The sequence below is a fragment of the Salvelinus fontinalis genome, chromosome 33 (assembly GCF_029448725.1).
Source record: "Salvelinus fontinalis isolate EN_2023a chromosome 33, ASM2944872v1, whole genome shotgun sequence".
NCBI lineage: Eukaryota > Metazoa > Chordata > Actinopteri > Salmoniformes > Salmonidae > Salvelinus > Salvelinus fontinalis.
This window is the reverse complement of record NC_074697.1, coordinates 39544088-39570839: the sequence shown is the minus strand read 5'-3', so window position 1 is coordinate 39570839 and position 26752 is coordinate 39544088. Positions and strand designations below refer to the sequence as shown.

Genomic DNA, 26752 nt, shown 5'->3' with positions numbered 1-26752 from the left:
TCTTACAATAGTTGTTAACAATGTGGTTATTCAACTATACTATTAACTGGCAACCTGGAATAAAGTTCCTTTATTGAGGGTTCTCAAAAGATACATTACTTGAAATTGATTTTTATTTCTTCCAACAAAATAAAACTATCCTTCCTCCAAAATGCAGACTTGTAGAGGCATGGTACTGAGCAGAAACAGATTTTTTTTAAACACATGGAGTAATAAAAGAAGCAAAACAATACTTATACAAAAGCTTTTCCGTATTTCATCCATCCGGAATAACAACAATTCTCTACTTTACTAGTTCACACAACTCACGTATGAGCTCAATATCAAATAAGGACAAACCGATATGACTGCGGACAAACTCATTAACTGCCTAAAACAGACATGGTCAAAATAGGGTTGAAGACTTTAGGGACGATGATTTGATGTGGAACATTGTCCATGATTGTGGTGGCTGTTTAGGTTGCATGCTGAGCGGTAGAAAAGCACAGCTTGAGGGTGTATGGGTACGGGCCAGCTGAAGAGACGAAGACAGAAGGTATTAGAAAACAGCAATCACCACCCTAAACCATTTGAATAAACAGAGAAATTACTTTTTATACATAGCCCTAGTGCTTAAACCCTTACTTGCGTTCTTCATCTGGTAGTGGTTTATCATGGACAAGGCCTCCATGGCGTCGTTGATTGACTCCCACTCCAACAGCCCTGAAGAGCTGCGCTCACCTGGACCTGCACCTAAATAAGACAGCCCAACTGAGTTTAGCACCACTGTCAAGCATACCAAATAGTATGTGGTTTCAAAATGACATCTAAAATGTACACTTACTCTTTCCCGAGAAAAGTTTGATGTTTGCAGGGGCTTTGACGCCAACATCTTCACAGATCTGAAAAGAACAAGACAGCGGTCAATTGATGATTTGTTTAGTAGGCACATTGGGTCTTTATTTCACTGCTCCCTACATAAAATGGTTCACCAGCATGCTTTGGGACTCACCTGAGTGAAAATCTCTACGGACGAGTCTGGCTGGGCGTTGAAGAAGTGCAGGACGCTGCTGGGGTGCTGAATGCGGTTCTTGGCAGCCTGTTCTGGGGAGGTGAAGCGGTTGTTGCGGGAGCCGTGGAAGTCCTTAAAGCTGGTGCTGCCGTCCTCCAGCTCGTAAGACTGACCGGGCATGATGGCCTGCTGCTTAGACACACTGTAAAGGGAAAAGAGCATTAGACTGAACTTGTATAAGCCTCACAGAACAGTCACTTATTATGGCAAGAGGCAGCGAATAAGAGTAAGCACGAACTTTACATGACAAGGCACTGAATGAACAGGCATTTCAGATATACATCTTACCAGACGTTGAGCTTCTGTCCAAACAGAAAGTTGTTGTTGAGGTGAGTGATGGCTCGGTCCACAGCGTAACAGTCTCCCATCTCCACCATGGCTGCTCCTGGCTTACTCTTCATAAACTTCACCTGAGGTAGGGGACCAGATATATGGAGTCACTCAATACCAGCAGGCTCTTGTTGAAATAACTGCAATGGCTTGCCTCCTTTCCTTCCACACTTACCCGCTCCACATTGCCGTAGAGACAGAAAACGTTGAACACCTTGTCTGCATTCATCTTGGCAGGCTCCAGACCGTAAACCATGACTACAGGGGAGTCTGCGTGGGCACTGTACTCGCCGGGGGGTGGAGGGGGAGGGCCGTAGCCAGGTCCCCCGCCGTAGCTGTGTGCCCCCCCTCGTCCCCTCATGGGAGGACCCATGCGACGGCCCTCGCTGTAGTGTGGGGGCGGTGGGGGGCCATAGCCGCTTTCGTCGTATCCATGGTAACCGCCAGCTGGGAACATAAGGGACCACAGACTCAAACCGGAAACACGGCTTGATAGGGACAAAGGGTAGACATTCCAAAGAAGTGGTCAACTTCACCATGACGAAAACATTTGGTTTTGATGAAAGGTTGGCACATTCCATTATCAGGTGAGCTAAGAAAATGTACCACACCACTTCGCTGCCACTGTGGGGTACCCATTTTTAGTCATACATTTTTAACCGCCACTTGCAGGTGAATTTAGTGTGAGGAGAGCACTACAAAGGGCCAGCACGTGTGCGTCCTCCCTGGGCCTAAAGCCTTACCGTACTCTGGAGGGTGGTCTCCCAGCAGAGCCGGCGCTCTCACACGCTTGTTGGGGTTGGCACTCCCATCTTCTGAGGTGATGAAGGCAGGAGGCAGAGGAAGGAAAAAGAGGGGAAGAAGAGCAATAGATCATTTGGAAAGAAACAGGAGAACGCAGCGCAGTAGTGGATGTTCAATTAGAATTAAGGAGAGCAGACAAGACCTCCACATCTAGAGAAAGCACACTAACCGTAACTACTGAACAAAAACACATCTCCATAGTATATCTACTGCTTCAGTCATGGCATTTTGATGCCAAAGGTTGGATAAGTTTCTATGACAAAATGAATGTTAAATTAACAAACTGTTATCACTACAGCTAAGAATTAATTAACAAATGCTAACAAGTAAACAATCCTGAATGCTAGATAATTCCTCAATTTTAAATGTTTTAGCATATGGTATAAGGGAGAACGAGGTGGGTGAGAATGAATCCAACAGAAGTCTGCAAACACACCTCCAGCATTGCTCCCATTGCCATCAGCTTCTGCATCTGTACAGGTACACATCTCATACACATTAAATTCAGGCCAGATTGAACACATTCACCCACACATGGATAGTTGATAAAAATTCAGAAAAGCATCACTGGTGCACCTAATTTTTTTTGACCATTTCAACATTCTACAATTGAAACTATTTTAATACATTCAGTCCATTATCTCCATACCATAACTAGGATATACAAATAAGAAAACGTCACATTTCGATTCTATCTACAAGTCTCGAAAAATTAAAATACTACATATAGCCCCTTAGTGGAGAACCACCCAAACACCAGCTTTATTCAGACAAGTCATTCAACAGAGGACAAAATGCCCACAGGGAAAGCACTACAAGTCCCCTCCAAGGGGAAATATGGTGTCACTGAGAACGGCGGAGTGGAACACCATATAAAGAAAAATAACAAAAATACCTTCAAGGACGACAATATCACAATATATTTTTGAAGACACCCCGAGTGTAAGAAATGGAACATGTGTTGTGTAACAAACTGGGGATCAGTTTACTTACAGCATGGATATATTGGGGGACAAAGACTGAGGCTGGAGACACTGGCTGTTATTTGGCAGTGGGTCCATTACTTCTCTCCGTGTTCATTTCATCCTTTCACTCCACTCCCCTTTGGATGAACATTTCCACCATAGTCGCATTTCTGACCCTTTTTTGTGGCAATTTCCATTGTGGTTGGCGGTCCACTCTCCAAGTGTCTTATCGAACACACGCCAATGGCAAGCCGCAAAGCAGCCATTTGGCACATTTCAGACCTGGGTCCTCATTAGGCGCAAATTGCCAGACCTGCGTCACATGGAAGGTGTTACACAGGTACTAAAAAAGGTCAAATTTCCACAAAAGAGCTGCATTCAGAAAAAGATGGAGAAACTAGACAGGGATGCATGTTGCAAGAACAGTAGAGGGAGGAAAGGAGGGGGGAAAGAGAAGAGGCAAAACGGAACACCTGACTCCATGAGGTATGCATATATGGGGAGAAAAATATGGTCTGTCTGAATGTGCGTATGCTTGTTCATGTTTGTAGTGTCTTCATCAGTTGTCTGTTGTATTCCTTCCCATGTGACTGGCTACAGCCTGACAGTGACGGTGCGAATCATCTATGGAGTCAGTGCGGCAACAGGAGTGGAGGGTTTTGAGTAGTGTTTGATATGTTAAACACCAGGAGCAGGGCACAAGAGAGCAAAACCACCTGCACCACCAAAGACAGGCAGGTACAGAGAACAGGACAGGGCTGTGTAGTCTTGAGCAACTGGTTTGTATCAGTATGGTTCATCTGTTTTGTGTTTGTGTGAGCATGCTCGTCACTACGGGTCTCTGGATGTTGTCTTTATAGGGTGGGTCTCCTGTGGATGTGTATCAGGTGATGACTTGCAGGTGAGATCTGGGTGATGGCATGTTCAATGTGTCAGGCATGTCTTGCTGGGGTCTCAACTGGGAGGGTGTGGAAAGCACAGCTTAGTGCCAATGTACTAGCAACCAAACCCCCCATGGAAAATGTGTCATGCCATAGAAAAGGTATAGGGGATGTCTTCGTGGCTTTGGAGCTATGCGGTTGCAAGTGGATGTGTCCTTATTGACGTAGGAGCGGTGAGGTTGAGGTGGTGCTGAGAGTAGTGTTGATGGCAGCAATGTGTCTCCGATGCATATATGGAAATGTGTTGCTCCAAAGTGTTCCGACGAGAAGCTAGAATGGCTTTTGTTTTGCATTATGGTCTATGCTTAAAGTAGCCTGAATAGACATACAGATCTACACATTGGCAAGTGCACTGGGAATGAAAGGAGCAATTGGCTGTCACAGTAGACCCAGCTTCACAAGAGACTCAAGTGGGTATCTATGCTCAGACTGTCTAGTCTTACAACTTGATGTATCCATGGGCAGTGCATCAGATTGGTTGCCATGGCAAAAATAATACAGAGCACTCAGTATGTATAAGTATATTTTTTACACAGGCATAACGTCACTATCAGACACTGCTGAGAAGCCATCAAGCAGATATATTCAGACAAGAATGGCTCAGTGGTGAGATTTACAAGCAACATTCTAGAATGCTTCCTTCCCTCACAATGAATGAGCAAAAAAACGACTACTTCGCCACGCTTCGGTTGCAAGTCAGTCATCGCCAAACTAGAAAAGATGCATGCCAGAACTCACAGGACCTTGCTTTGGTACCCTAAGTGCCCACATACCATTAGATCTGATAGCACTGGGTTAAGGAGGCCACTTTTTAAAATGTATTTTTCATAAATAGATGTACAAGTAAAAGCCTTGAGCAATAACTGTAGTCTCTAGTGGAGAATATCTGACCATTCAGCTGCTCCTTTCATCCCTAGCATGTCTGGCTGTGTGACGGACAGTGTATCAGCACTTCAGTTATAATGCCACTGAAATGGAGCCCAATACAAGAGTTAACTGTAATTTGCTAAACCAATATTACAGCTGGTGAGAAAGATACCAATCCAGCCCTGCGACCATTTGAAAGAGTTGGAAATTGAGCTGGTTAAAGGAGCACTTCCTGTGCTCAGTGGCATTACCCCTGAAGGTCTACCATCCAACCCTCCCCCACAGTGGCAGTAAGGGTGCTGGTAGTGTCAGCTAGGACCACAGATGGCTGTGTGCGTTACCTTGACCACTCAGGTTGGGGTTGGTGTAGTCCCAAGTGTCCTGGTCATTCTTGAACACATTGAGACGAATTGGCTGTGGGAGAATATACAAATTAATTCTATCAAAGCATTTTTCAAAGTCCATTTCATGCAACACTAGAAGCTCTATGAATGTGCTTGTTCCTCTACCTTGGCATATTCGATCTTCAGGGTGCAGCAGCCAGAGTAGATGTCTGCCCCGTTGAGGGAGGCCTTCGCCCTCTGTGCACTCTGCACCGAATCAAACGTGTTGGGAGTCAAGGAAAGGACATGCAGACTACAGATCTGAGAACAGCACCTCGCGCAGACACCAATAACACGTTCCGGTAATTCCGGAGCTTATTGCTCAAGCCCTTGTTTACAAGTCCTTGTGCCAATACATTATTTAAAAATAAATAAATAAAGAAATCGGGTAAATAGTCTCTCAATCATTCCATACAGTATGTGCTACAAACAAATGACATGTTCCAGAATGCAGGTTGCCTGACATGGTATGTAGAGACAGTATGCCAATGTAAAATTCCAGACATTTTAGTTTCACCAAGGATTACCCGAGAACATGCAACTGTTTGACAAAATACTTCATTTTCAACAACCAAAAATTTGCGGCAAAGGATATTCCACCATGGCCTGAACACCATTCTTCCGGAAGATGACAATCCTCTGGACAGGGCCGCAGTTATTGCAGACCGTGTAGAGCACATCCTGTAGACAAGAAATTCACAGAATCAGAAATAATATTCAAGTACACTGCACAACAGAATCAACAGGTTAGGTAGAGGTGGCCAGCACTTTACCGCGGTAACGGGGTAGATTGGGTTCATGATGGTGAGAAGTAGCACATTGTTGACACTTCTAGAATCGTCCGGGTCACCCGGCCGGGAAATCTTCTGGCTGGTGGAGTAGTTGACAAAGGCTGGGTGCCCGGAAATGTAGATCTGGTTGTCATTGGCATACGTCACAGCAGTACACGACCCATTCAGATCCTCGTACTCAACCAGGGCTTGACGCTTCTTGGGCATAACCACCACATAGCTGTAAACAAAACAGTTATATTAATAAAGGACACATAACCAAGTCAAGAGGACACGGTATCTTTACTTGCTTTGCTTACAGACCAGAGGTGACCTAGCCTCCTCTGGAGTGCTTCTGGGTGAGCTGGCTTTTGTTTCAGCACTGCTCCCACCCACCGGATTCTAGCTGCTCATCGGAAACTTCAGCTGAATCAATTGTGGTAGAACACAAGCCTGCACACCCAGAAGCTCCGCTGAGGTAAAGATAGCTATCACTGATTTAAGTCACCAACTATAAATGGTTGCATTGTGTGGAGCAAAATTTAAACCGTGAAATGTGTGCATTGTAAGTGAAGTAGCCCGGGTACCAGTCTGCTTCTGCTTGAGCCATTTCCCCGTTGTCGTGAAGAAACATGAAGATATTTTTTAAAGCAGACAGTTACGCAATGTGCATATTCATCACCTAATAGCTCCAAACTCCTGCAGAGCCTCCACAAGGTCAGCCTCTGTAATGCCGTCCACCAAGCCCCTCACATGCACAACTGGAGAGGGAAGGGTCTTATGTGGGTCATCATAGCCCTCCTGCAAAAAAGAACGGGCCCATTATCTCCATCTCTTCATTCAAAGACTCAAATCATGGACACTTACTGACAGTTGTGGCCGCATCTCTTTATGCATTGTTGTCTCTGCCTTCTTGCCCTTTGTGCTGTTGACTGTGCCCAATAGTGTTTGTACTGTGTATTATGCTGCTGCCATGTTGTGTTGCTACCATGCTGTGTTGTCCTCTTAGGTCTCTCTTTATGTAGTGTTGTGGTGTCTTGTCATGATATGTGTTTTATCCTATGTTTATTTATTTTATATCCCAGCCCCTGCAGGAGTCCAACATTGTAAATAAGAATTAGTTCTTATTAACTGACTTGCCTAGTTAAATAAAGGCGCAATAAAACAAATTAACCCAAGCAATAAACTCATGTTTCCTGTTTAGCTCAGAATGCGTTATATGATTTGAGGACTCCGATGTATGTAGCTAGCTGACTAAACTCAACTACATGGTAAAATAAATTGAGTTGAGTAGAGACCAGGCGTTGCATAATTCAGCACCGACTACATCGATTCATCCAAGGTCAATATTTAAAAATAAAAAGGCTTACCTGATACCCATGTCCTGTTGCATGCTGAAATCCATACTTCTCCAATAAACGTTAACCAAATACAACCACCTACTGTGTCCTTGTGTGGATTCAATCTCAGCGAAAGCCGGTGGCTGATTATTAATAATTTTTTTAACGTATGGATTTCGACAAAGGCACGCAGACAGAGGCTAAACACATTAGTACAAGTTTTTATTTTATTTAACTTGGCAAGCTAGTTAAGAACAAATTCTTATCTACAATGATGCCTACACCGGCCAAACCTAGACGACGCTGGGCCAATTGTGCGCTGCCCTATGGTCTCCCAATCACCGGACTAGACAGACACGAACTAGGGTGTCTGTAGTGACGTCTCTAGCACTGAGATGCAGTGCCTTAGACCGCTGCACCACTCGGGAGCCCGAGTTGAATCGAATAAGAATTTGTTCATAACTGACTATCCTTGATAAATTAACTTAGTCAGAGCTGAATTCCACAAAGCCTGCTCTCTGCTAAACTCCGTTGATGGAGTTCAAACGTACTTCACCATGGAGTTTAAATTTGGTCAGGTATTATTGTGTAATTTACAATCCATTCTATTTCCAATCTAAACCCGATTTTATTCACCTTGGCGGGAAAGATTAACACTACCAGACGAAATGTCATGTAGTAGGGTTAACTATTCATCTTAAACTGTTGGGAATATTAGTAAGGAAATGCATTTTGTTATCCCTAATATTACGAGAACATGGCCCCCGATAAGGTGCATTTTTGAGAATGTTAAAATATTGACTGGGTAAAGTAGCAAACTAATTAGCTCGCTAGCTAGTTTCCGGCTACATCAAAGAGCGAGTCAATAATGCATCTAACTAGGTTTATTTCAATTTAATACACCAACTCCTGTTCGTTGCCTGGCAAAACGACACCGCTAGGTTAGAACAAAGCAATAACGCTACCACTAGCTAGCTACCGTATGATGTGGCGTGGCCTGAATTGCACCCTCCCATTCAAACGGAAAAAAGGCCAGTTAACGTTAGACAATTGTTGAAAATACAGAACTAGCTAGCCAGTTAACTTTTCTCAATGTAGTTTACTCCACTGACAATTTAAGCTAAACATAAAAACAGACCGAAAGGTATTCCACAAAAAAAAAAAAGTTTAACATCGTGGAACAAGGGAAAGCGAGCTAGCTAACGTTGCTGGGTGCAATATATTTTTGAAACGCCGCGTCATGAGTATGTGACTTCTTTAAAGAGTACATTTCAATGCATGTGCTTAAATGCATTTTGTTATATCACAGAAATCAGCATTCATTGTTTACCGTTGTCATTCCGTCGTTGGTTTTTAATCTTTTCGTTGCCCTACCGCCTTCGTAATAACGGCCTGCCATAGCCATGTTGTCCCAGTTAATAAGGTTGGTAGCAGTGACAGTATGAAATGGACCGGAAAGGATGGAAAAAGACGAATATGGACCCGCCTTGAGGAGTCCGCTGCGGTTTCCAATTGGCCCAAAAGGCACGTCAATAACGTCATCACCAATTTAGGACCAGTTAAAATGCACAAAAGACAAGAGCTTCTGAATATCTTATAGTCAGAGCTCAAACCACTAATACTGTATTGATCAGTTATCTGTAAAAATAAAGTTAAAATAATCTTTATTTCTACAATAAATACAATTTCAAATCAGGCGAGTGATCTAGGTGGTTACAGCTTTTTGAGAATGGACTTTAATCGGCAAGGTTGAAAAGAGCCAAGATTACACATATACCACACCTAAGGGCTGTTTTTAAGTACGACGCATTAGGTGGGGTATAAGTTTGAAAATGAAAACTTATTGACTGCAAACCATTTTTCATGGCAAACATACCATTTCATTTACCTTTTCACTATAAAACATCTCCATGTAAGACACTGTAGATGCTCCCAATTTTCAAAAGAATAACACTGAATTAATGTGTCGATTTATTACAAAATCTGCCCGTGTCATAAACCAAGGAAAGCAACATTTAAAGTATTTTACAGCTCTAACATAATGCCACACTGAATATAGTAGATAAGAAATAATAACAAATACAAAGTTCTGGTTCACAAATCCCACTTCTGAAATTAGCTATTTGAACTGTTTTGACACACACAAAAGCCATTTTAGGAATGTGACATGTAAGGCATGCATGGTTAGATATGAAGCTAATCCTGTAGAGTAATTATACAGCATCAGAAAGGTAGGGGTAGATTCTAATCAATGCAGGGAACAAAGACAAAACAAATAGCTGCAAGGCTAAAGCCAGTTGGTTGGAGGGGGATGGAGACAAGTTTAATCTTCAAATCAATCTTCGCCTGGGGTGGGGCTCTTTTTCTGGCTTGGAGATCTGGAACGACTGAAACAGACAGCGAATGGTGTAAGTACAGGGCAGACACAGCATGTCCAATCAACAGCCAACCCGGCACCCATCTTGTCCCAGCATGTCCACTCAATAACTAGCCCAGCAGCCATCTCAGAACCAATCACAGCTCCAACCCTGCTGGCCCATAATCAGTGGTGTAAAGTACTTAAGTAGTATTTTTACTAAAGTGGTATCTGTACTTCACAATTTTTATTTTTGACAACTTTCACTTCACTACATTCCTAAATAAAAGCATGCACTTTTTACTGTATTTTACCTGACACCAGAAAGTACTCATTACATTTTGAGTGCTTAGGAGGACAGACAAATGGTCTAATTCACACACACGTATCAAGAGAACATCCCTGGTCATCCCTACTGCCTCTGATCTGGCAGACTCACTAAACATATGCTTCGTTTGTAAATTATGTCAGTGTTGGAGCGTGCCCCTGGCTATCCCGAGTCATTTTCTATTGTCTCTTTACTTTTACTCAAGTATGACAATTGGGTACTTTTTCCACCACTGCCCATAATGCACTCTGTCCCACTACAAACAGTTTTCCTTGGTCAGGACACTTTATAAATACAACACATTACAGCTACATTGGATAGCGCCAACTTCCACTAATTATAACATGTGGGGAGGGGTAGCCTAATTTTGCATAATTAAATCAACAAGTGAAAGTTCCAGAGGTCAAGGAAATGGAAGAGCTGGGTGTTGAGACTGGGATGTTTTAAAGGGGGTTTGAGGTGATAAAACCATCCCTTGCATTTTCACACAATGAAACAAAAGACAAGGGTAGGATCTGAACTACGAATTCCACCCAAAACCCTAAACAAACACTGACCAAATAAAATAAGCTTGCCTTTTGCAAGCACACGTCTTTAGAATCCTACCTCGATATGGTAAACTATCACCCATGTGCAGACACTTATTTAAAACCCAAGGGAACAGTGCAACCATTCAAATAGGTTGACCTAATATACAGTATCAGGACAAGCACCATCATGTTATCTACATTCCCCCCTAAAAAAAATCCTACACTTATCACTACACCCAGGATAATATGTAATGTATCCAAAGATAAATATTAACACCCATATACCCACCCACAGACAGACACAAACACACACACGTGGATTTGGACAGTGCATGCTCTGTATAGTTGAATGTTAGTGTACAGCATGTTAGGGAGTATCAGACTATACGTCTGCGTTCTGATCATGAATGACATTGACTCTTGGGTTTTCGTTACCTTTGGAGACAGTGGCAGAAACAACATGTACAGAGTAGCGACGGATTCTAGAACTTGAAGACACACTCGGCGAGTCTTGAAGTCTGATCTCGTCAGCTCTCCTTTCTCACCCTCTCAGAAGCTAAGCAAGAGGCCGGACTCTGTGGGAAGGGGGCCTTAATTAACTTGTCGACTGAACTCGGCTCAGCGTTCAAGACTGTAGTGTGTGGGTTCTGGGAGGGAGAGGGGTGCGTGGAACAACTGTGTGTACGCGCGTAGGATGTATGTGTCTCGTCAGAACGACCTCTTTAACCAGCGTGGTGCAAGCTGATTTCTGGTCAGCTCTTTTCACCCTCAGGGAGGACGGTAACACAGCAAGGATGACCCTGGTCAGTGCTTGTGCAGTCAGTCGACTCCCCACACTCTTAAAAAAAGGCCTGATGCGATTGGTCACTGGAGTCTGATCACGACAGATTTCTCTTTTGAGTTTGAGGTTCTCTCGCCCTCTGAAGCTAATCAAATTGAGGCTGGATCTGAAGGAGAAGAGAAAAGAGAAGAGCCCCGCTCCCCCAGCCCGTCACCCAAACCAGCCTCTCTTTCTCGGAGTACAGGCTCATCAGCTCTGTGTGCGACTCTCTGAAGCTAATCAAGGTCTGGCCTGGTCATTCTAGGAGAGGGACCTCCAAGAGAAAAGAACATTAAAATCAGGTATTTGGAAAATAAAAAGGGGGAGGGGGGTTTGGGGGTTGGGCAGTGTTCCTCACTTTAGCTTGGCGTGCGTTAGAGTCCCTGACTATTTCTTTCCCCTCCCCCTCCCTGGCCCCCCATCTCCAGCAGCAGCCATCTCTCTGATGAGTTGTCGCTCTGTGCGTTCTGGAAGGTCCACTCCGCAGACTTCGGGTGAAGGCTGGTCTGAGGGGGCAGCTACCCACAACTTACCTGTTCACACCTAGCCCTGTCTAACAGATAGTAATATACCTAAACTTAAGCTGAGGGAATGTGGAGTGTTATCTCTGAAAAATGTGATTTTATGATTAAAAGAGGGGGGGCTTCCAGCACATTTGCAAAACAATATTCCAAATCATCCAAATGCAGTATAATTAGCAGTATTGTACAATATGGGCTACAAGACAAAGCCAATCATTTTAAGTCATGGCATTTACACAGTACAGGAGCAACTGTGAAGGTATAGGTTGACGAGGCAGAGAGCTTACCTATTCCTCTTATGGCTGGGAGAGCGGCATCTGGAGAGAGCGGGATGCCGAGCGCCCTCTGGCCCGGGACCCTGACCGAGAACGACTGCAACACAAAAAAACATGGGAGCAAAAACGCAGGCACCCCAACTTCAGATGGGATCCGTAGACAGGACAGCTTTCAAGAGGAAATTATTGTGCAACTGTAATACACAAGTGGCTTACCTCCTAACAGATGTCCTGGACTTGGACCACACAGGGGAGCCGGACCTAATATGGAAGTGAGAAGTGTTTTAAGTGTTTCAAGAAAATTACCTGTTTTGAAGCTAATAGATAAATTAAATGAAAACAATCATATGAATACATTTGCAGGAACAACAGGTTTGCTCAGAATAGAAATGTAGACTATACTTCCTATGAAAATAAGAAAAATGCAAATGCAAAATTAACCGTAGACAATTACCTCTTCCTATGTTTGGGATAAGATGGGGAGCGGTGCCTGCTGCTGTGTTGTGGGAGAGAGATCAGTATCAGCACAGGGAGAGGTTTGAATGACAGTAGCAAAAACCATGTTTACATACCGGTCATTGCTGCGGGAACGGGATCGATAACGGCTGCCACGTGACCTGCCACGTGACCTAGAACGAGACTGTGATCTGGAATACAAGAAACAGGCTGTGATGTCTCTAATACAGGGGTTTTCTGTGAAAGGTGGGTCGCCAGTTATGAGAAGACATCTATAATCACACACTATTTCTACTTAAATTGGATCGGAGGACAGTCAATTTCTCATTTGGGTCTCGAGCTGAAAAAGTTTAAGAACCCCTGCTCTGATATATAACCACAGTAGTGAAATATAAAGAGGACGGCATTGCCCCTCAGCAGTTGAGACGAATCCAACCAGGTCAGCATATTGTCTGTGCTTAATTGTTTCTCAATAACATAGTGACATTTTTCTCAAGCCTAGTAATACTGCGATGTAATAAGAACAATGTTGCATAAAGGGAAAACTTTGCACAATTATGACTGCTACTGGCAGTATATCAGAGGCAGATATTGGGCAAGAAGAATACCTGCTCCGACGACCTCCACCCCTCTTGCTGAAACCGTAGCAGTCGTAGGCATAGCGGCCCCTGTCCCCAGACTGGTAGCAGCGGTCTTGAGGGTCAAAGTGTTGACGGCTGGGGAGGTCATGTTTGGCCTTCCGTGACATGCCAGTGGACAACTCCACATGGATCCGAGAGGCGCACAGCACCCTGAGGTAGGGAGAGAGGGCAGAATATAGTGATAATAGGGCACGAAAGAAAACATGTAATACTGGGCAACATCTGCAAGATTATGGCCTGAATTACAACAACTAATATCCCAAAACTGAACACACATCACTTCAACCAAAATATGTACAAACTGATGTGAAAACATTATGGGCTGTTAAATGTGTAGGTCAATATAAAGTTACTCACTTTCCATCCATGCCTTTAACTGCCTCCTCTGCGTCACGGGCATCCTCATACTCCATAAAGGCGAAACATGCGGGCCTGGCCACCCAAACGCTGCGTAAAGGGCCATAGTAACTGAACGCCCGCTCTAGCTGACTCTTAGTAACACCGTTGACGAAGCCCCCAACATAGACCTTGCGATCAGTGTTAGGTGAAGAGCTGTAAGACGAGTGATTTGACATCTTCCCACCTGAGGAAAGAGGGAGAAACTGTCAACACCCAAAATGAACCAGTTAATTAGCTAAAGTTAGTTAAAATTGAGCTGTGCTTGAGAGTATGAAGTTAACTAGCTACTAATATAAATAGCATAGCTAACTAACATTAGCTATAAATACAAGTTACCGGGGGCGTAACGTTAGCACAAGGGTAGCAGGCAGGAAAACAACTAGCTAGCCAGGGGTGTATTCATTACGGATACCGTTTACCGTTTAAGAACCAAACGGAAGCTAACAGAGCAAAACATGAGTTTCTATTGGACAAATTAAGGTAGGTCCATCGCCGTTTCGTTCAGTTTGCTTTAATTTAAAGCAAACTGATTTATCGTTTTGCAACGGAAACGGCGTAATGGATACACCCAAGCTCGCCATTTTAGTGAATAACGGGGTATTAACTATCTCAGACTATGTTTCTTCCTAATTATAGTGTTGCTAGACATTTTATCGCTAGTGACATACTCAGTAAATTAACCAGAGACGATACAGCTAGTAAGATAACGTTGTATCCATTATAAAACTAGCTAGCTACACTAGATTCGATATCAAGTAGTTAAACAATGGCGTCCGCACGTTTACCTTTATCCCCACAGTTCCGCGATTGAGTTATCAGTCTCTGCTCAATTTACAGAAATAAAACATGGGCGAAATGTCTTAAATTATTTCTTATTTTGATGACTTATTTTACAGGATTCCAAATTCTTCACTAGCCAACAAACATATTCACTGTTCTGTCAGACTACCCGTGCAATAATGCACTTGCGCAGTAATGTGGCCCACAACAGTGAGGTCATGTGTTGTTTTTCTGACATACAGGTTTGAGAGACGTCTTGAGTTTATGCCTAAAATGTTCCAGATATGTATTAGTTTTTAGATATACTGAAAAAATATAAACACATGTAAAGTGTTTCAGGAGGTGTAATAAAAGATCCCAGAAATATTCCATTCAGTAAACACTTGACAAAATGCACAATATTCCATGCACAAAAAATCTTATTTCTCTCAAATTTTGTGCTCACATTTGTTACATCCCTGTTAGTGAGCATTTCTCCCTTGCCAAGATAATTAATCCACCTGACAGGTGTGGCATATCAAGAAGCTGATTAAACAGCATGATCATTACACAGGTACACCTTGTGCTGGGGACAGTAAAAGGCCACTCTAAAATGTGCAGTTTTGTCACACAACACAATGCCACAGATGTTTCAAGTTTTGAGGGAGTGTGCAATTGGCATGCTGACTGCAGGAATGTCCACCAGAGCTGTTGCCAGAGATTTTCATGTTCATTTCTCTACCATAAGCCGCCTCCAACGTCATTTTAGAGAATTTGGCAGTATGTCCAACTGGTCTCACAACTGCAGACCATGTGTAACCACTCTAGCCCAGTACCTACACATCCGGCTTCTTCACATTTTAGAGTGGCCTTTTACTGTCCCCAGCACAAGGTGCACCTGTGTAATGATCATGCTGTTTAATCAGCGTCTTAATCCATCCACCTGATAGGTGTGGCATATCATCTTGGCAAAGGATAAATGCTCACTAACAGGGATGTAAAAAATGTGTGCACAAAATTAGAGAGAAAAAATAGAGATTATCAGGTCTGAGACTAGCCACCCGGACAGCTGATGAAACTGTGGGTTTGAACAACAGAAGGATTTCTGTCAGACACCGTCTCAGGGAAGCTCATCAGCGTGCTCTACATTCTCACCAGGGTTTTAACCTGACTGCAGTTTGGCGTCGTAACCGACTTCAGTGTGTAAACGCTCACCTTCGATGGCCACTGACACGCTGGAGAAGTGTTCATGTGATGAACCCCAATTTCAACTGTACCGGGCAGATGGCAGACAGCATGTATGGCGTCGTGTGGTCGAGCGGTTTGCTGATGTCATCGTTGTCAACAGATTATGGTATGGACAGGCATAAACTACAGACAACAAACACAATTGCATTTTATCGATGGCAATTTGAATGCACAGAGATACTGTGAAGAGATCCTGAGGCCCATTGTCGTTCCATTTATTCGCCGCCATAGCCTCAGGTTTCAGCATGATAATTCACGGCCAAATGTCACAAGGATCTGTACACAATTCCTGGCATGTCACCCATCAGACATGTCACCCATTGAGCATGTTTGGGATGCTCTGGATCAACGTGTATGACGGCATGTTCCAATTCCTGCCAATACCCAGCCCAGACATTGAAGAGTAGTGGGACAACATTCCACAAGCCACAATCAACAGCCTGATGAACTCTATGCAAAAGAGATGTGTCACGCTGCATGAGGTAAATGGTGGTCAAACCAGATACTGACTGGTTTTCTGATCCACACCCCTACTTTTTTTTTTTAAGGTATCTGTGACCAGATGCATATCTGTATTCCCAGTCATGTGAAATCTATAGATTAGGGCTTAATGAATGGATTTCAATTGACTGATTTCCTTATATGAACTGTAACTCAGTAAAATCTTTGAAATTGTTGCATGTTGCATTTATATTTTTTTATATTATATTTTTGTTCCGTATATAATGAGAGAAAGGCTTGAACGGCAGATTTGTAATGTAAGTTGTTATCAACGTCGTCTGTGACTTGTTTTCAACTTGTCATGCATAAAATGATTACACAGACACAGTAAGCGTTGAAAATAAATAAACTATATTCAATAAGGTTAACTTGAGTTGATTACATAGTTGTTTTTTCAGAACACATTACACCTCATGCCATAGGTTCTCCAAAACAAGTTTCATTTTTCTTTTCCTTTGTTTATCCTTTCATAAAAAATGTAATATAATTTATTACAGTATTGAATAAATGTAAATATCACATATCTTCTTTAAGTCAGTCACTATTCCATACAAATGTCAGGCAGAGAGAAAGGTTCACAGATAAAACTGCACAAAGGACACATTGAAGAGCAAGACCTGGGGTGGTTTACCCCAATACAGGAAGTTGAGGGGCACGAACACAGACACAGAAATATCAAACTCCAACAAACTGACAACCAAATGATCATGAGACATTCAGACATAGACAGGAAAAGTCAGGCTTTCTTTTCACAGCTTTTATAGGTGGTGAATAAGTAAGTAGACTGTTAACACGTAATCAAAAAATGACAATTCACCTGCTGCTCGACCAAGTCGACATTGCTCAGTTTGTTGCTAGCGTGAGCAGACCACGCAAGCAGCCACCAGCCCAAAACCTATTTTGGGATAACTCAATCCAAATGTAAACCTAGACGTCCATAACAGACCATGCTAACACACAATGTTCATGCACATAGGATGGCATTTACAGCACATAAAACATCTGGGAGTGATATCTCATCTACAGCAATGGCAAAGGCCAGATAGTTAAATAGAAGTCATCAAAACACTTAACATTGTCTGAACATTGTAGACAGTTCTATTCAGGAAAAAGTATGTCATAACCAAGCCAATGACCACTGTAAAGGCCCTGTAAATGTCATCCTATGTATAACAACCCTGAACAAACTGACAAGGTTCATTGGAATGTCCATTACAAATTTGTATGTAAACATGCTAATCTCAAGTGAATTAAATAAATCTGTTGGTTGCCCGAGGGCAACAAACACTGGAGCAAATAAATGTTTCACTCCCACTGAGTGAGCCGAGTTGACTGCTCATCAAGATGAAAGCAAAGAAGATTCGGCTTTATATTGCACATTGCTACCACTCTCTTTGAAGCATTGTAACGGTTCAAATGGTTTGCTTCAAGGAGCCGATGAACAATAAAATATTATTAATAAATATAAATAACTTAAATAATATGGGCAACAGAAATGTACATGTAGGCTACAAAAACATAGACACTGATTTAGTAGGAGAGAAATTAGACATCAGCTTGTGCTACATCAAATGACTAGTTCAAGGGGAAATTTGTCGTCAAATTGGACAATTAGAGAAATATCAAAATGTCTCTTTATTACCTGCAAAAACCATTGGGTCTATGGTGCTTCCAGCATTATCAATATAATCTGAAGAGATAAAAAGTTTATTTTCAAAAGTTGACAAAGACTGGCAGTGGGGAAACACTGAGGGCCAAGGTAACTGAAATCTTTGTTGATATTATTTATGTTATACAAGCAACAATAAACATGTTTATACATGACTATTCTCAAAAGAGCCTTTACTATTTTAATCAATAAATCTATAGTTGAGGGGGTCAATTTGTTTACTCACTTAACTTCCAAAATGTCATTACTCTTTAATTCACTGTTTGCATTTGTAATATTTAAATGTTAATCATTCTCACTGGTTGTACTGATTGACAACTCTACAGTTCAACTAGAGTTCCAAGTATCCTGAACTCTAAAATAAGTGGGGAAAACTCCCATACGATATAACATCCGTCTCATAGTATTGTGTAGCATATTAACTCAGAGCCTCACTGCTGTGTCCTATTTTCTCCATATCCACTTCAGAACACCTGGCAATACTGAGATAAACCCACCTCCATTTTGTGTCAGCGTTGTCGTCTTCTGTTATTCTACATGTTTTCTTAGCGACTCAGTAAGTCAGGTGATTGAACCACATGTAAGGACCGTGGACAGTCTTGTAACAGTTCACTACCCCTCCCCATCTCCCACTAGCTTATTAATTGCACTTTCATCTCATTGAGATTGGGGCAGGGGTAACAATATATTATAAAGTAGATCTTTCAAGAAGATGTAATTTCAGTTTGTATGTAATCATATTACCTCTGCTACTCTTCTTAACTAAGTAGTAGAGATTGCTCACTGGTTCCACATATTGCACACTAATCAATTTGGTTTCTGATGCTCACTCAAAGCATACACAAGACAAATAAAATTTGACTAAATATTAAGTACTAGACTTTAAGGCATTAAATGGGTATGATGCAGAATTACAGTAGCGACGATCAGTAGTTACTGAATAACAGTCTGTAGCTGATGAGAATTCACAGTTTGAAATGTAATCTATCCCAGATTCACTGTTACGCAAACGGGGAGGTTTGGATTTCAAAAGGTAAAAAAACAGAAGAATAGGAGCATTTGAACCAACACTGTTGGACAAATTGATGTACTGTAAGCCTCACTCCAAAATAAGATCATTTATATGCCATGGTCTTAAGTACTGATGGTGGGCCAGTGTTGCTGTATTTGGGGGCAATTAGCTGGGGTTGGGTTGAGCTGATCTCAGAGCAGCCTTTACTGTAAACAGGTGAGGAGCAGAGGCAGTCTGCATACTCTTCACAGGTCTGGCTGCAGTCTGGACCTTCTGCTTTATGTGCACTATTCTCACATAAAAGACAAACACTATTCTCTTGTCACCACCCATGCATTATAATTGTTTTGTCCATGCCGGTGCTGGGCTGTCACTATTATTCTGTCATGTCATGCATCTCTACCCAGTATTCCACAGCAGAGGGTTACAGCCCTCCATACCTAGAAGGTGCTCTGCTATAGTATCACAAATATCACAAACAAACCACGTGTTTTTTTTCTTCACAAATATTGACAGATTTAGATTTCGACAACAATATAAACATCTCGGTACAGAACTCTTTTGGTCCTGAAGTCCTACACAGGTGGCCAATATCCTCACATAGGATATATTTTGGACCAAACAAACACTACCCTCAACCTCACCACCCTCTGCTTTTACCTTTACATCCACCAAAGTACAAGGAATAGTTACTGTCCACTGAGCAAGCGTGGAGCCAAAGGGATACAGTATATAGATGTAAAGGTTTGACTTTATACCTGTATTCAGGTAAAGGATTGTTTTTGAAAAGTATACGTCAGATAGCGATACACTCTCTCTTGTAGTAGCATTCTACATTCTAGGAGATGAATGTGTCGCTTTGTGCTGTGCTTCAGTGGATAGTAACTCACCCTTGGGCAGTAACATCAAATAATATTTACACCATCAATGTGCCTGCATTGCTAAATCATCATTTCACTCTCATTGTGGTTGCGAAAGGTCATAAAAATGTACAATGTCTCAAACATGATGGTGATGGAGGACTCTACTGTCTGCTGGAGTGGAATGCAGATCTATGATCTCCACTGTAATATCTGAAGTCCAGTGAGACACAACAGTAAGAGCCTCAAGAGCTGGATGTGAGACTTTCGTTATTCAGAGTCGTGCCTCCAGAAACTCTGTCCCTTCATTCAGAAGTCCACAGATGAGGCAAATTTATATTTAATCCCTCTGGATCGCTCCATGTTAAAGTTCGATGGATGGGGATTGTGGTTATGAGAAAGGATATCTCATCTCGGAGCCATAATTTACACAAGCTACCTGCAAAAGTCATTTTCCTGTGAAGTAAGAGAGTGGTGACTAGTTTCTGAACCCCATGCATTATATCTATTATTGGCCCCCCTACCCCATCCCACCATATCTGTAGAGAAGCCCCTTTAACAAATACATATACACTCCTCTAGTATTTACACCAACACAGAATTGAGAACTTTTTTCAATGTCATGCGTAACTCCCACCTCCCCTGTATGGAAAACCATACAGTAACTGCAACTTGGGGCTTTCAGTTTTGTTGTTGTTTTATCTCCCATTGCTAAATGTAAACATCCTACTCATTAATCAACCATTTTCAATTCATTTTCATTTTCATGGTGCTCTGTCATAGCGACTGAAGATGGACCCATTCCACTACTACGCAGTGGTGTAAAGTAACTTTGTAAAAAATACTTTGAAGTACTACTAGTTTTTGGGGTATCTGTACATTACTATTCATATTTTTTGACAACTTTTACTTGTACTCCATAACATTCCTAAAAACAAATTGACTTTTTACTCCCCTACATTTTCTCTGACACCCAAAAGCAGGACAGCAATATGGTCCAATTCATGCACCTATCAATATAATGCGTTATCATCTCTACTGGCTCTGATCTGGAGGACTCACTAAACACAAATACTACGTTTTTTAAATGATGTCGGAGTTTTGGAGTGTGCCCCTGGCTGTCCGAAAATAAAAAGAAATAAAAAGAAAATTGTGCGGTCTGGTTTGCTTTATACGGAATTTGATGTATAGCATTTACTTTCGCTTTTTATTTTTACTCAAGTCTGACAATTGAGTACATTTTGCACCACTGTACTTAAGTACATTTAAAACCAGATACTTTTAGAACAAGTAGTATTTTACTGGGTGACTTTTACTCAAGTAATTTTCTATTAAGGTATCTTTACTTTTACTCACGTATGACAGTTGAGTACTTTTTCCACCACAGCTTCTACGTGTGTGGATTATGTCTTTGAAAAGGAAACCCCCAGTGAAAGGGTGAAGGGGTACTGCTTTAAGGCCACACAGACATGGATTGAGTCGAGTGGATTGAGTCTGGTTCGCCTTCCCTGAAACACCCTGCAAAACACACGGCACTCTACCCTGCTTCAATTAAAGCAGTCTAGCTGGACCCAAAACCATGTTACGCAGCCAGCTGGAATGAATAGAAAGCCACTGCAACACTTAGTTTCTACACACCTGTCTGTCTCTTTCTCTCCTTCACTCTCCCTCTTTTACCACATGCTGGTTTACATTCTGAACATGCTTCCTTTGAAATCTCTCCTGTCTTACTTCCTTCGTCACTTCCTTGACCAATACCTTCTTTTCTCTCCTTCTCTTCCTCGTTTGTCCAGTGAGTGTGTATAACATTTGAGTGTGCAATAGGAGGTTAATGTTAACTGGGCGTCATCCAGGCTCCAGGCCACACGCAACCTGTGTGGTGCCCTTGTTACAGTGTTGTATGTGTGTGTTGGTCTTGGTGAGAGACCACGTGTGCATTTGTTTGTGCATGCATGTAGTCATATGTACAGTTCATGTTTCAGTATGTGTCTGTATGTGTTTTGTATGTAAGTGTGTGTGTATGTGTATATCGGGTATGTCTACAGATCCCTTAGGTATTAGTGATCCAGTGATATTGACCAGGTCCCAACCTTTGGCCTGGGCCTTGTCCTGTAGTAGGTGTGTGTATTATAATAACTATAATGTATATCAGTGTTTTGACTAGTAGCCCTGTCTCTGCTCTCATGTGTCCTCTAAAAGCCCTCTATGTGGCAGTAGGCCTCCAGGCTGGAGAAGAGGACGTAGAGGAACCAGAGGCCCAGGAAGAGGAGGCTGGTGATGATGCGTGCTGTCCGCGGCCCGCCCAGCTCCCCCCCGATAGAGGGCCGCCGGCGGAACAGCAGCACACCCATGCAGATGAAGGCGAAGCTGGTGAAGAGGGTGACGGAGAAGGCCAGGGAGCCAGGGTCCACGCGGAACTCCTTGCCCTGCACGTTCCAGTAGACGGCCGCCACTGACCACGCCACCCCGATGCCCAGGAACACGTTGACCGCGTTGCTGCCAGTCACGTTGCCCACCGACGCATCAGCGTGCTGGTCCTGCGTGGCCGCCACCTTGCTGGCAAACGTGTCTGAGGAGGGAGAGAAGGGAGGGAGGGAGAGAAGGAGAGAGAGAGAGAGAGAGAGTGAAAGAGATAGGTGAAGTACCTGTCATCACAGCTGGTGAAGAGGCTGAGGGAGTAGGCCAGGGAGCCCGGGTCATGCTGTTGTCATTCCTTGTAGTCACACCACACACACACAAGGATTTCACTAACTGGACAAGCTGCAAAGCAGGAATTTCTGCTATTTCACTCTGAGTAATCGTATACATTTTTTGTACCTTAACCCTATTACTGGCAACCTTGTACCGAACCCCTCATTAAATGAGGAATGGTTGTGGTATTTAAATGACATTAGGAGATACAGTTGAAGTCTGAAGTTTACATACACCTTAGCCAAATACATTTAAACTCAGTTGTTCACAATTCCTGATATTTAATCCTAGTAACAATTCCCTGTCTTAGGTCAGTTAGGATCACCACTTTATTTTAAGAATGTGAAATGTCAGAATAATAGAAGAGAGAATTATTTATTTCTGTCATCACATTCCCAGTGGGTCAGAAGTTTACATACAGTCAATTAGTATTTGGTAGCACTGCCTTAAAATTGTTTAACTTTGGTCCCACAATAAGTTGGGTGAAATTTTGTTTCATTCCTCCTGACAGAGCTGGTGAAAATGAGTCAGGCGTGTAGGCCTCCTTGCTAGCACACGCTTTTTCAGTTCTGCCCACAAACCTTCTATAGGATTGAGGTCAGGGCTTTGTGATGGCCACTCCAATACCTTGACTTTGTTGTCCTTAAGCAACTTTGAAAGTATGCTTGGGGTCATTGTCCATTTGGAAGACACATTTGTGACCAAGCTTTAACTTCCTGACTGACGTCTTGAGATGTTGCTTCAATATATTCACATATTTTTCCTCCCCCATGATGCCATCTATTTGTGAAGTGCACCAGTCCCTCCTGCAGCAAAGCACCCCCACAACATGATGCTGCCACCCCCGTGCTTCACGTTGGGTTGGGATGGTGTTCTTCGGCTTGCAAGCCTCTCCCTTTTTCCTCCAAACATAACGATGGTCATAATAATAATGGACAAACACTTCTATTTTTGTTTCATCAGACCAGAGGACATTTCTCCAAAAAGTACGATCTTTGTCCCCATGTGCAGTTGCAAACCGTAGTCTGGCTTTTTTAATGGCGGTTTAGGAGCAGTAGCTTCTTCCTTGCTGAGCGGCCTGTCAGGTTATGTTGATATAGGACTCATTTTACTGTGGATAAAGATGCTTTTGTACTCGTTTCCTCCAGCATCTTCACAAGGTCCTTTGCTGTTGTTCTGGGATTGATTTGCACTTTCCGCAACAAAGTACGTTCATCTCTAGGAGACAGAACCCGTCTCCTTCCTGAGCGGTATGACGGCTGCGTGGTCCCATAGTGTTTATACTTGCGTACTTTTGTTTGAACAGATGAATGTGGTACCTTCAGGCGTTTGGAAATTGCTCCCAAGGATGAACCAGACTTGTGGAGGTCTACAATTCTTTTATGAGATCTTGGCTGATTTCTTTTGATTTTCCCATGATGTCAAGCAAAGAGGCACTGAGTTTGAAGGTAGGTCTTGAAATACATCCACAGGTACACCTCCAATTGACTCAAATTATGTCAATTAGCCCATCAGAAGCTTCTAAAGCCATGACATCATTTCCTGGAATTTTCAAAGCTGTTTAAAGGCACAGTCAACTTAGTGTATGTAAACTTCTGACCCACTGGAATTGTGATACAGTGAATTATAAGTTAAATAATCTGTCTGTAAACAATTGTTGGGAAAATGACTTGTGTCATGCACACAGTAGATGTCCTAACCGACTTGCCAAAACTATACTTTGTTAACAAGAAATTTGTGGAGTGGTTGAAAAACGAGTTTTAATGACTCCAACCTAAGTGTATGTAAACTTCCGACTTCAACTATACATCTCTGTTACTATCTGTGGCCTGGTCAAACCCAGTGCATAAGTCATCCAGATAGGACACCTTAGAGCTAGGAGGTCTATACACACATCCTACCAATATGGCTGCCTGGTGAGGCAGAGGTACTTGAGCCCATAGTGCCTCTATTTCACATACATACATACTTCAACTGTATATACATAATCTCTCACCAGGAATGGAGGTGCCAAGAGCCACAAACACCACGGCAGTGACAGTGTCCCTGAGGCCCACAGTGCAGCCAAAGTGGGAGGCCAGGTCCCCGATGATGGCAGTCAAGATGCCGATGACCGAGATGGACACGAAGAAGCAGGCCCAGCCATTCCAGTACTCGGTGGGCGGAACGAAGGCGAAAAGAACCTTCCAGAACACCGTCAGAAAGTGCATGACGTAGTCGTAGCAGGATGGCAGACGCTCCTCACGCCCCTCCTCGTCATCATCATCACCATCCCCTGGGAGGTGGATACAGTAAAACATAAGAGACTTATGCACGCGCTCACACCAGTGGTGGTTGGTGCCATTTAAGATGAGGGAGGACAATACTCTTTTTTATAAGCATGGCCTTATTTCTATTACAGCATATTGGATGACTGCCATCCATATTCCATTCACCCAGATCAATGTAAAATCGATACGTTTAGACTACTATATGCCTATACCCATCATGAGGTTGCTACAACCTAGCCTTTGAATGAAAGTTTACAACGTAGGTGCACAGGTCGAGAGAAAATTATGATTAATCAAAGTGACAGACAGTGACACATTCAATAACGTCTTGCACACTCTTGCCTACTTCTAGCTGATCTAGGGTGTAATCATTAGTCCAACAGTTGCAAACGACAGCTGTTTGTGACCAGGCGAAAAAACATTTCCAAGCCAAACCTTCATATCATAACCCCTAACCGCTACACACAGCCGTTGTCATCAAATTAGCTAACGTCATAGTCAACTTAGCTACTAGAACTAACAAGTTAGTAAACCCGCTACAATCATGCAGTACAGTGTACAGTCAGCAATCAGTTTAGCAGTTACACCGGCGGGCCCCGGTGGCAATGAATTAATAAAACCAAAAGCTTACCTTGATTTGGAAGAGTTCCAGTGTTGGATACCCATAGCCAGCTACCTAACATAGCATCCCTCTTTGTTTGAGTAGGCTAAACTAGCTTTCTGCATTCGCTATCTAAGTAAAACTGGAAAAAAATGACAATCTCTCGCTCGCCCTTCATTTTGGAAGAAATAAATTTGTTCAAAACTGTTCTACGATTGTCTTTCTCTCTGAGTCAACTACACACCACATTTTATGCAGTGCTAGCTAGCTGTAGCTCATGCTTTCAGTACTATATTCATTATCTGATCCTTTGATTGGGTGGACAACATGTCAGTTCATGCTGATAGGTTGGAGGACGTCCTCTGGAAGTTGTCATAATTACTGCATATGTCTTTGGAAGGGGGTGAGAACCATGAACCTCCTAGGTTTTGTATCGAAGTCAATAGGAGGACGGGAACTAGATGTCCTCCGGCTACACCATGGTGCTACTCCAGAGTGCTGTTGAGGTTACTGTAGACCTTCACTGCAAAACAGTGTGTTTTAATAAATTATTTAGTATAGATTTATCTTAAAATAATAACTTCACTGAGGATGGTCCTCCCCTACCCCCTCTGAGGAGCCTTCACTGACGCGCACACACACACACACACACACACACACACACACACACACACACACACACACACACACACACACACACACACACACCTGTGTTTTACTTGGTGAATTGTTATATGCATGTTTATCTGTAATGACTATAACAGTCCACCAGGGGGAGCTTTTACACCACAGACAGTAAGACATCTCTCCCATTACCTCAACACTGTGGAAGACAGCTTTGCTTCCTAAAGTTAAAATTACACTTTATAATAGATATTACCAACATAAATATCACAGAAACCTTTTTATATGAAGTCTGCGGGTTTGCAATTATCACCTTTCAAACAAGTTGTTTCCTGTTATAATGAGGATCTGAAAATAAGGGACTGTGTCCTCACTTGTTTCCCCTTGACATTAAAAACTTAACGAGCAAGCTAACACTCACTCCCTGAATGAAATGCTTGGGCAGCTCTTTGGAAGAACAATAAAGGACTCCAAATATGTTATGTAATTATGGCTCTGGACAAAAAGCACTCAGATCACTATTCAAAGCATGAGCAAGAAATTACATTCATAAAGCAGCTGTAAAGTCCTTCATTATGGCTCCAATCCAGGCTTGGGCAATGGCCAGCACGGGGCCGTATGCAACCCGGGACCTGATTCAATGTGGCCCGTGGAATCATGCTCAGATCACATAAAGAATTTGCGATAGTAAAGTTTTGAAAAATGTATTTGTTATTCAAATTAAAAGCCCAATGAATATT

General features: G+C 42.6%; 3 protein-coding genes across 6 annotated transcripts in view; all 3 read right to left on the bottom strand.

Annotated features, from left to right (window-relative positions):
• Window positions 1-55: 55 nt before the first annotated feature.
• LOC129832239 (heterogeneous nuclear ribonucleoprotein L-like) lies at window positions 56-8948 on the bottom strand. Of its 2 annotated transcripts, XM_055896164.1 has the most exons (14): window positions 8782-8948; window positions 6794-6912; window positions 6115-6352; window positions 5937-6022; window positions 5468-5564; window positions 5300-5372; window positions 2622-2657; window positions 2125-2196; window positions 1557-1828; window positions 1340-1461; window positions 992-1193; window positions 824-881; window positions 625-732; window positions 56-514 (listed from the first exon to the last, which is right to left on the bottom strand). In XM_055896164.1, the coding sequence occupies exons 1-14, from the start codon at window positions 8854-8856 to the stop codon at window positions 456-458; spliced, it is 1617 nt and encodes a 538-aa protein (XP_055752139.1). In that variant the 5' UTR covers window positions 8857-8948; the 3' UTR covers window positions 56-455. The 2 variants fall into 2 exon arrangements, with proteins under 2 accessions (XP_055752139.1, XP_055752138.1); XM_055896163.1 differs by lacking the exon at window positions 2622-2657 and having other exon boundaries at window positions 8782-8919.
• Window positions 8949-9409: 461 nt separating this feature from the next.
• On the bottom strand, window positions 9410-14781 carry LOC129832253 (serine/arginine-rich splicing factor 7-like). Of its 2 annotated transcripts, none has more exons than XM_055896182.1 (8): window positions 14563-14781; window positions 13736-13961; window positions 13346-13528; window positions 12854-12928; window positions 12736-12774; window positions 12498-12542; window positions 12294-12378; window positions 9410-9838 (listed from the first exon to the last, which is right to left on the bottom strand). In XM_055896182.1, the coding sequence occupies exons 2-7, from the start codon at window positions 13951-13953 to the stop codon at window positions 12303-12305; spliced, it is 636 nt and encodes a 211-aa protein (XP_055752157.1). In that variant the 5' UTR covers window positions 13954-13961; window positions 14563-14781; the 3' UTR covers window positions 9410-9838; window positions 12294-12302. The 2 variants fall into 2 exon arrangements, with proteins under 2 accessions (XP_055752157.1, XP_055752156.1); XM_055896181.1 differs by having other exon boundaries at window positions 12736-12777; window positions 14563-14780.
• A 1838-nt stretch (window positions 14782-16619) lies between these two features.
• Window positions 16620-26752, bottom strand: part of LOC129832224 (sodium/calcium exchanger 2-like) — a 98961-nt gene continuing 88828 nt past the window's right edge. For both annotated transcript variants that reach the window (XM_055896119.1, XM_055896120.1), the window contains exons 12-13: window positions 24514-24792; window positions 16620-22395 (exon numbers count right to left, since the gene is read on the bottom strand). In XM_055896119.1, the coding sequence (XP_055752094.1) occupies window positions 22019-22395; window positions 24514-24792 (656 nt within the window). In that variant the 3' untranslated portion in view covers window positions 16620-22018. The remainder of the gene's footprint in view (window positions 22396-24513; window positions 24793-26752) is intronic.

Excerpts from the sequence above, each read along its gene's own strand:
- LOC129832239 (XM_055896164.1), bottom strand. The coding sequence starts at position 8,856 with ATGGCTATGGCAGGCCGTTATTACGAAGGCGGTAGGGCAACGAAAAGA. Across the intron at positions 5,373-5,467 it reads TGAAGATCGAATATGCCAAG|CCAATTCGTCTCAATGTGTT; the intron begins GTAGAGGAACAA and ends ATTCTCCCACAG. Across the intron at positions 2,197-2,621 it reads CAATGGGAGCAATGCTGGAG|AAGATGGGAGTGCCAACCCC; the intron begins GTGTGTTTGCAG and ends TCATCACCTCAG.
- LOC129832253 (XM_055896181.1), bottom strand. The coding sequence starts at position 13,953 with ATGTCAAATCACTCGTCTTACAGCTCTTCACCTAACACTGATCGCAAG. Across the intron at positions 12,929-13,345 it reads GGTGGAGGTCGTCGGAGCAG|ATCACAGTCTCGTTCTAGGT; the intron begins GTATTCTTCTTG and ends CTTGTATTCCAG. Across the intron at positions 12,543-12,735 it reads TATCCCAAACATAGGAAGAG|GTCCGGCTCCCCTGTGTGGT; the intron begins GTAATTGTCTAC and ends CTTCCATATTAG.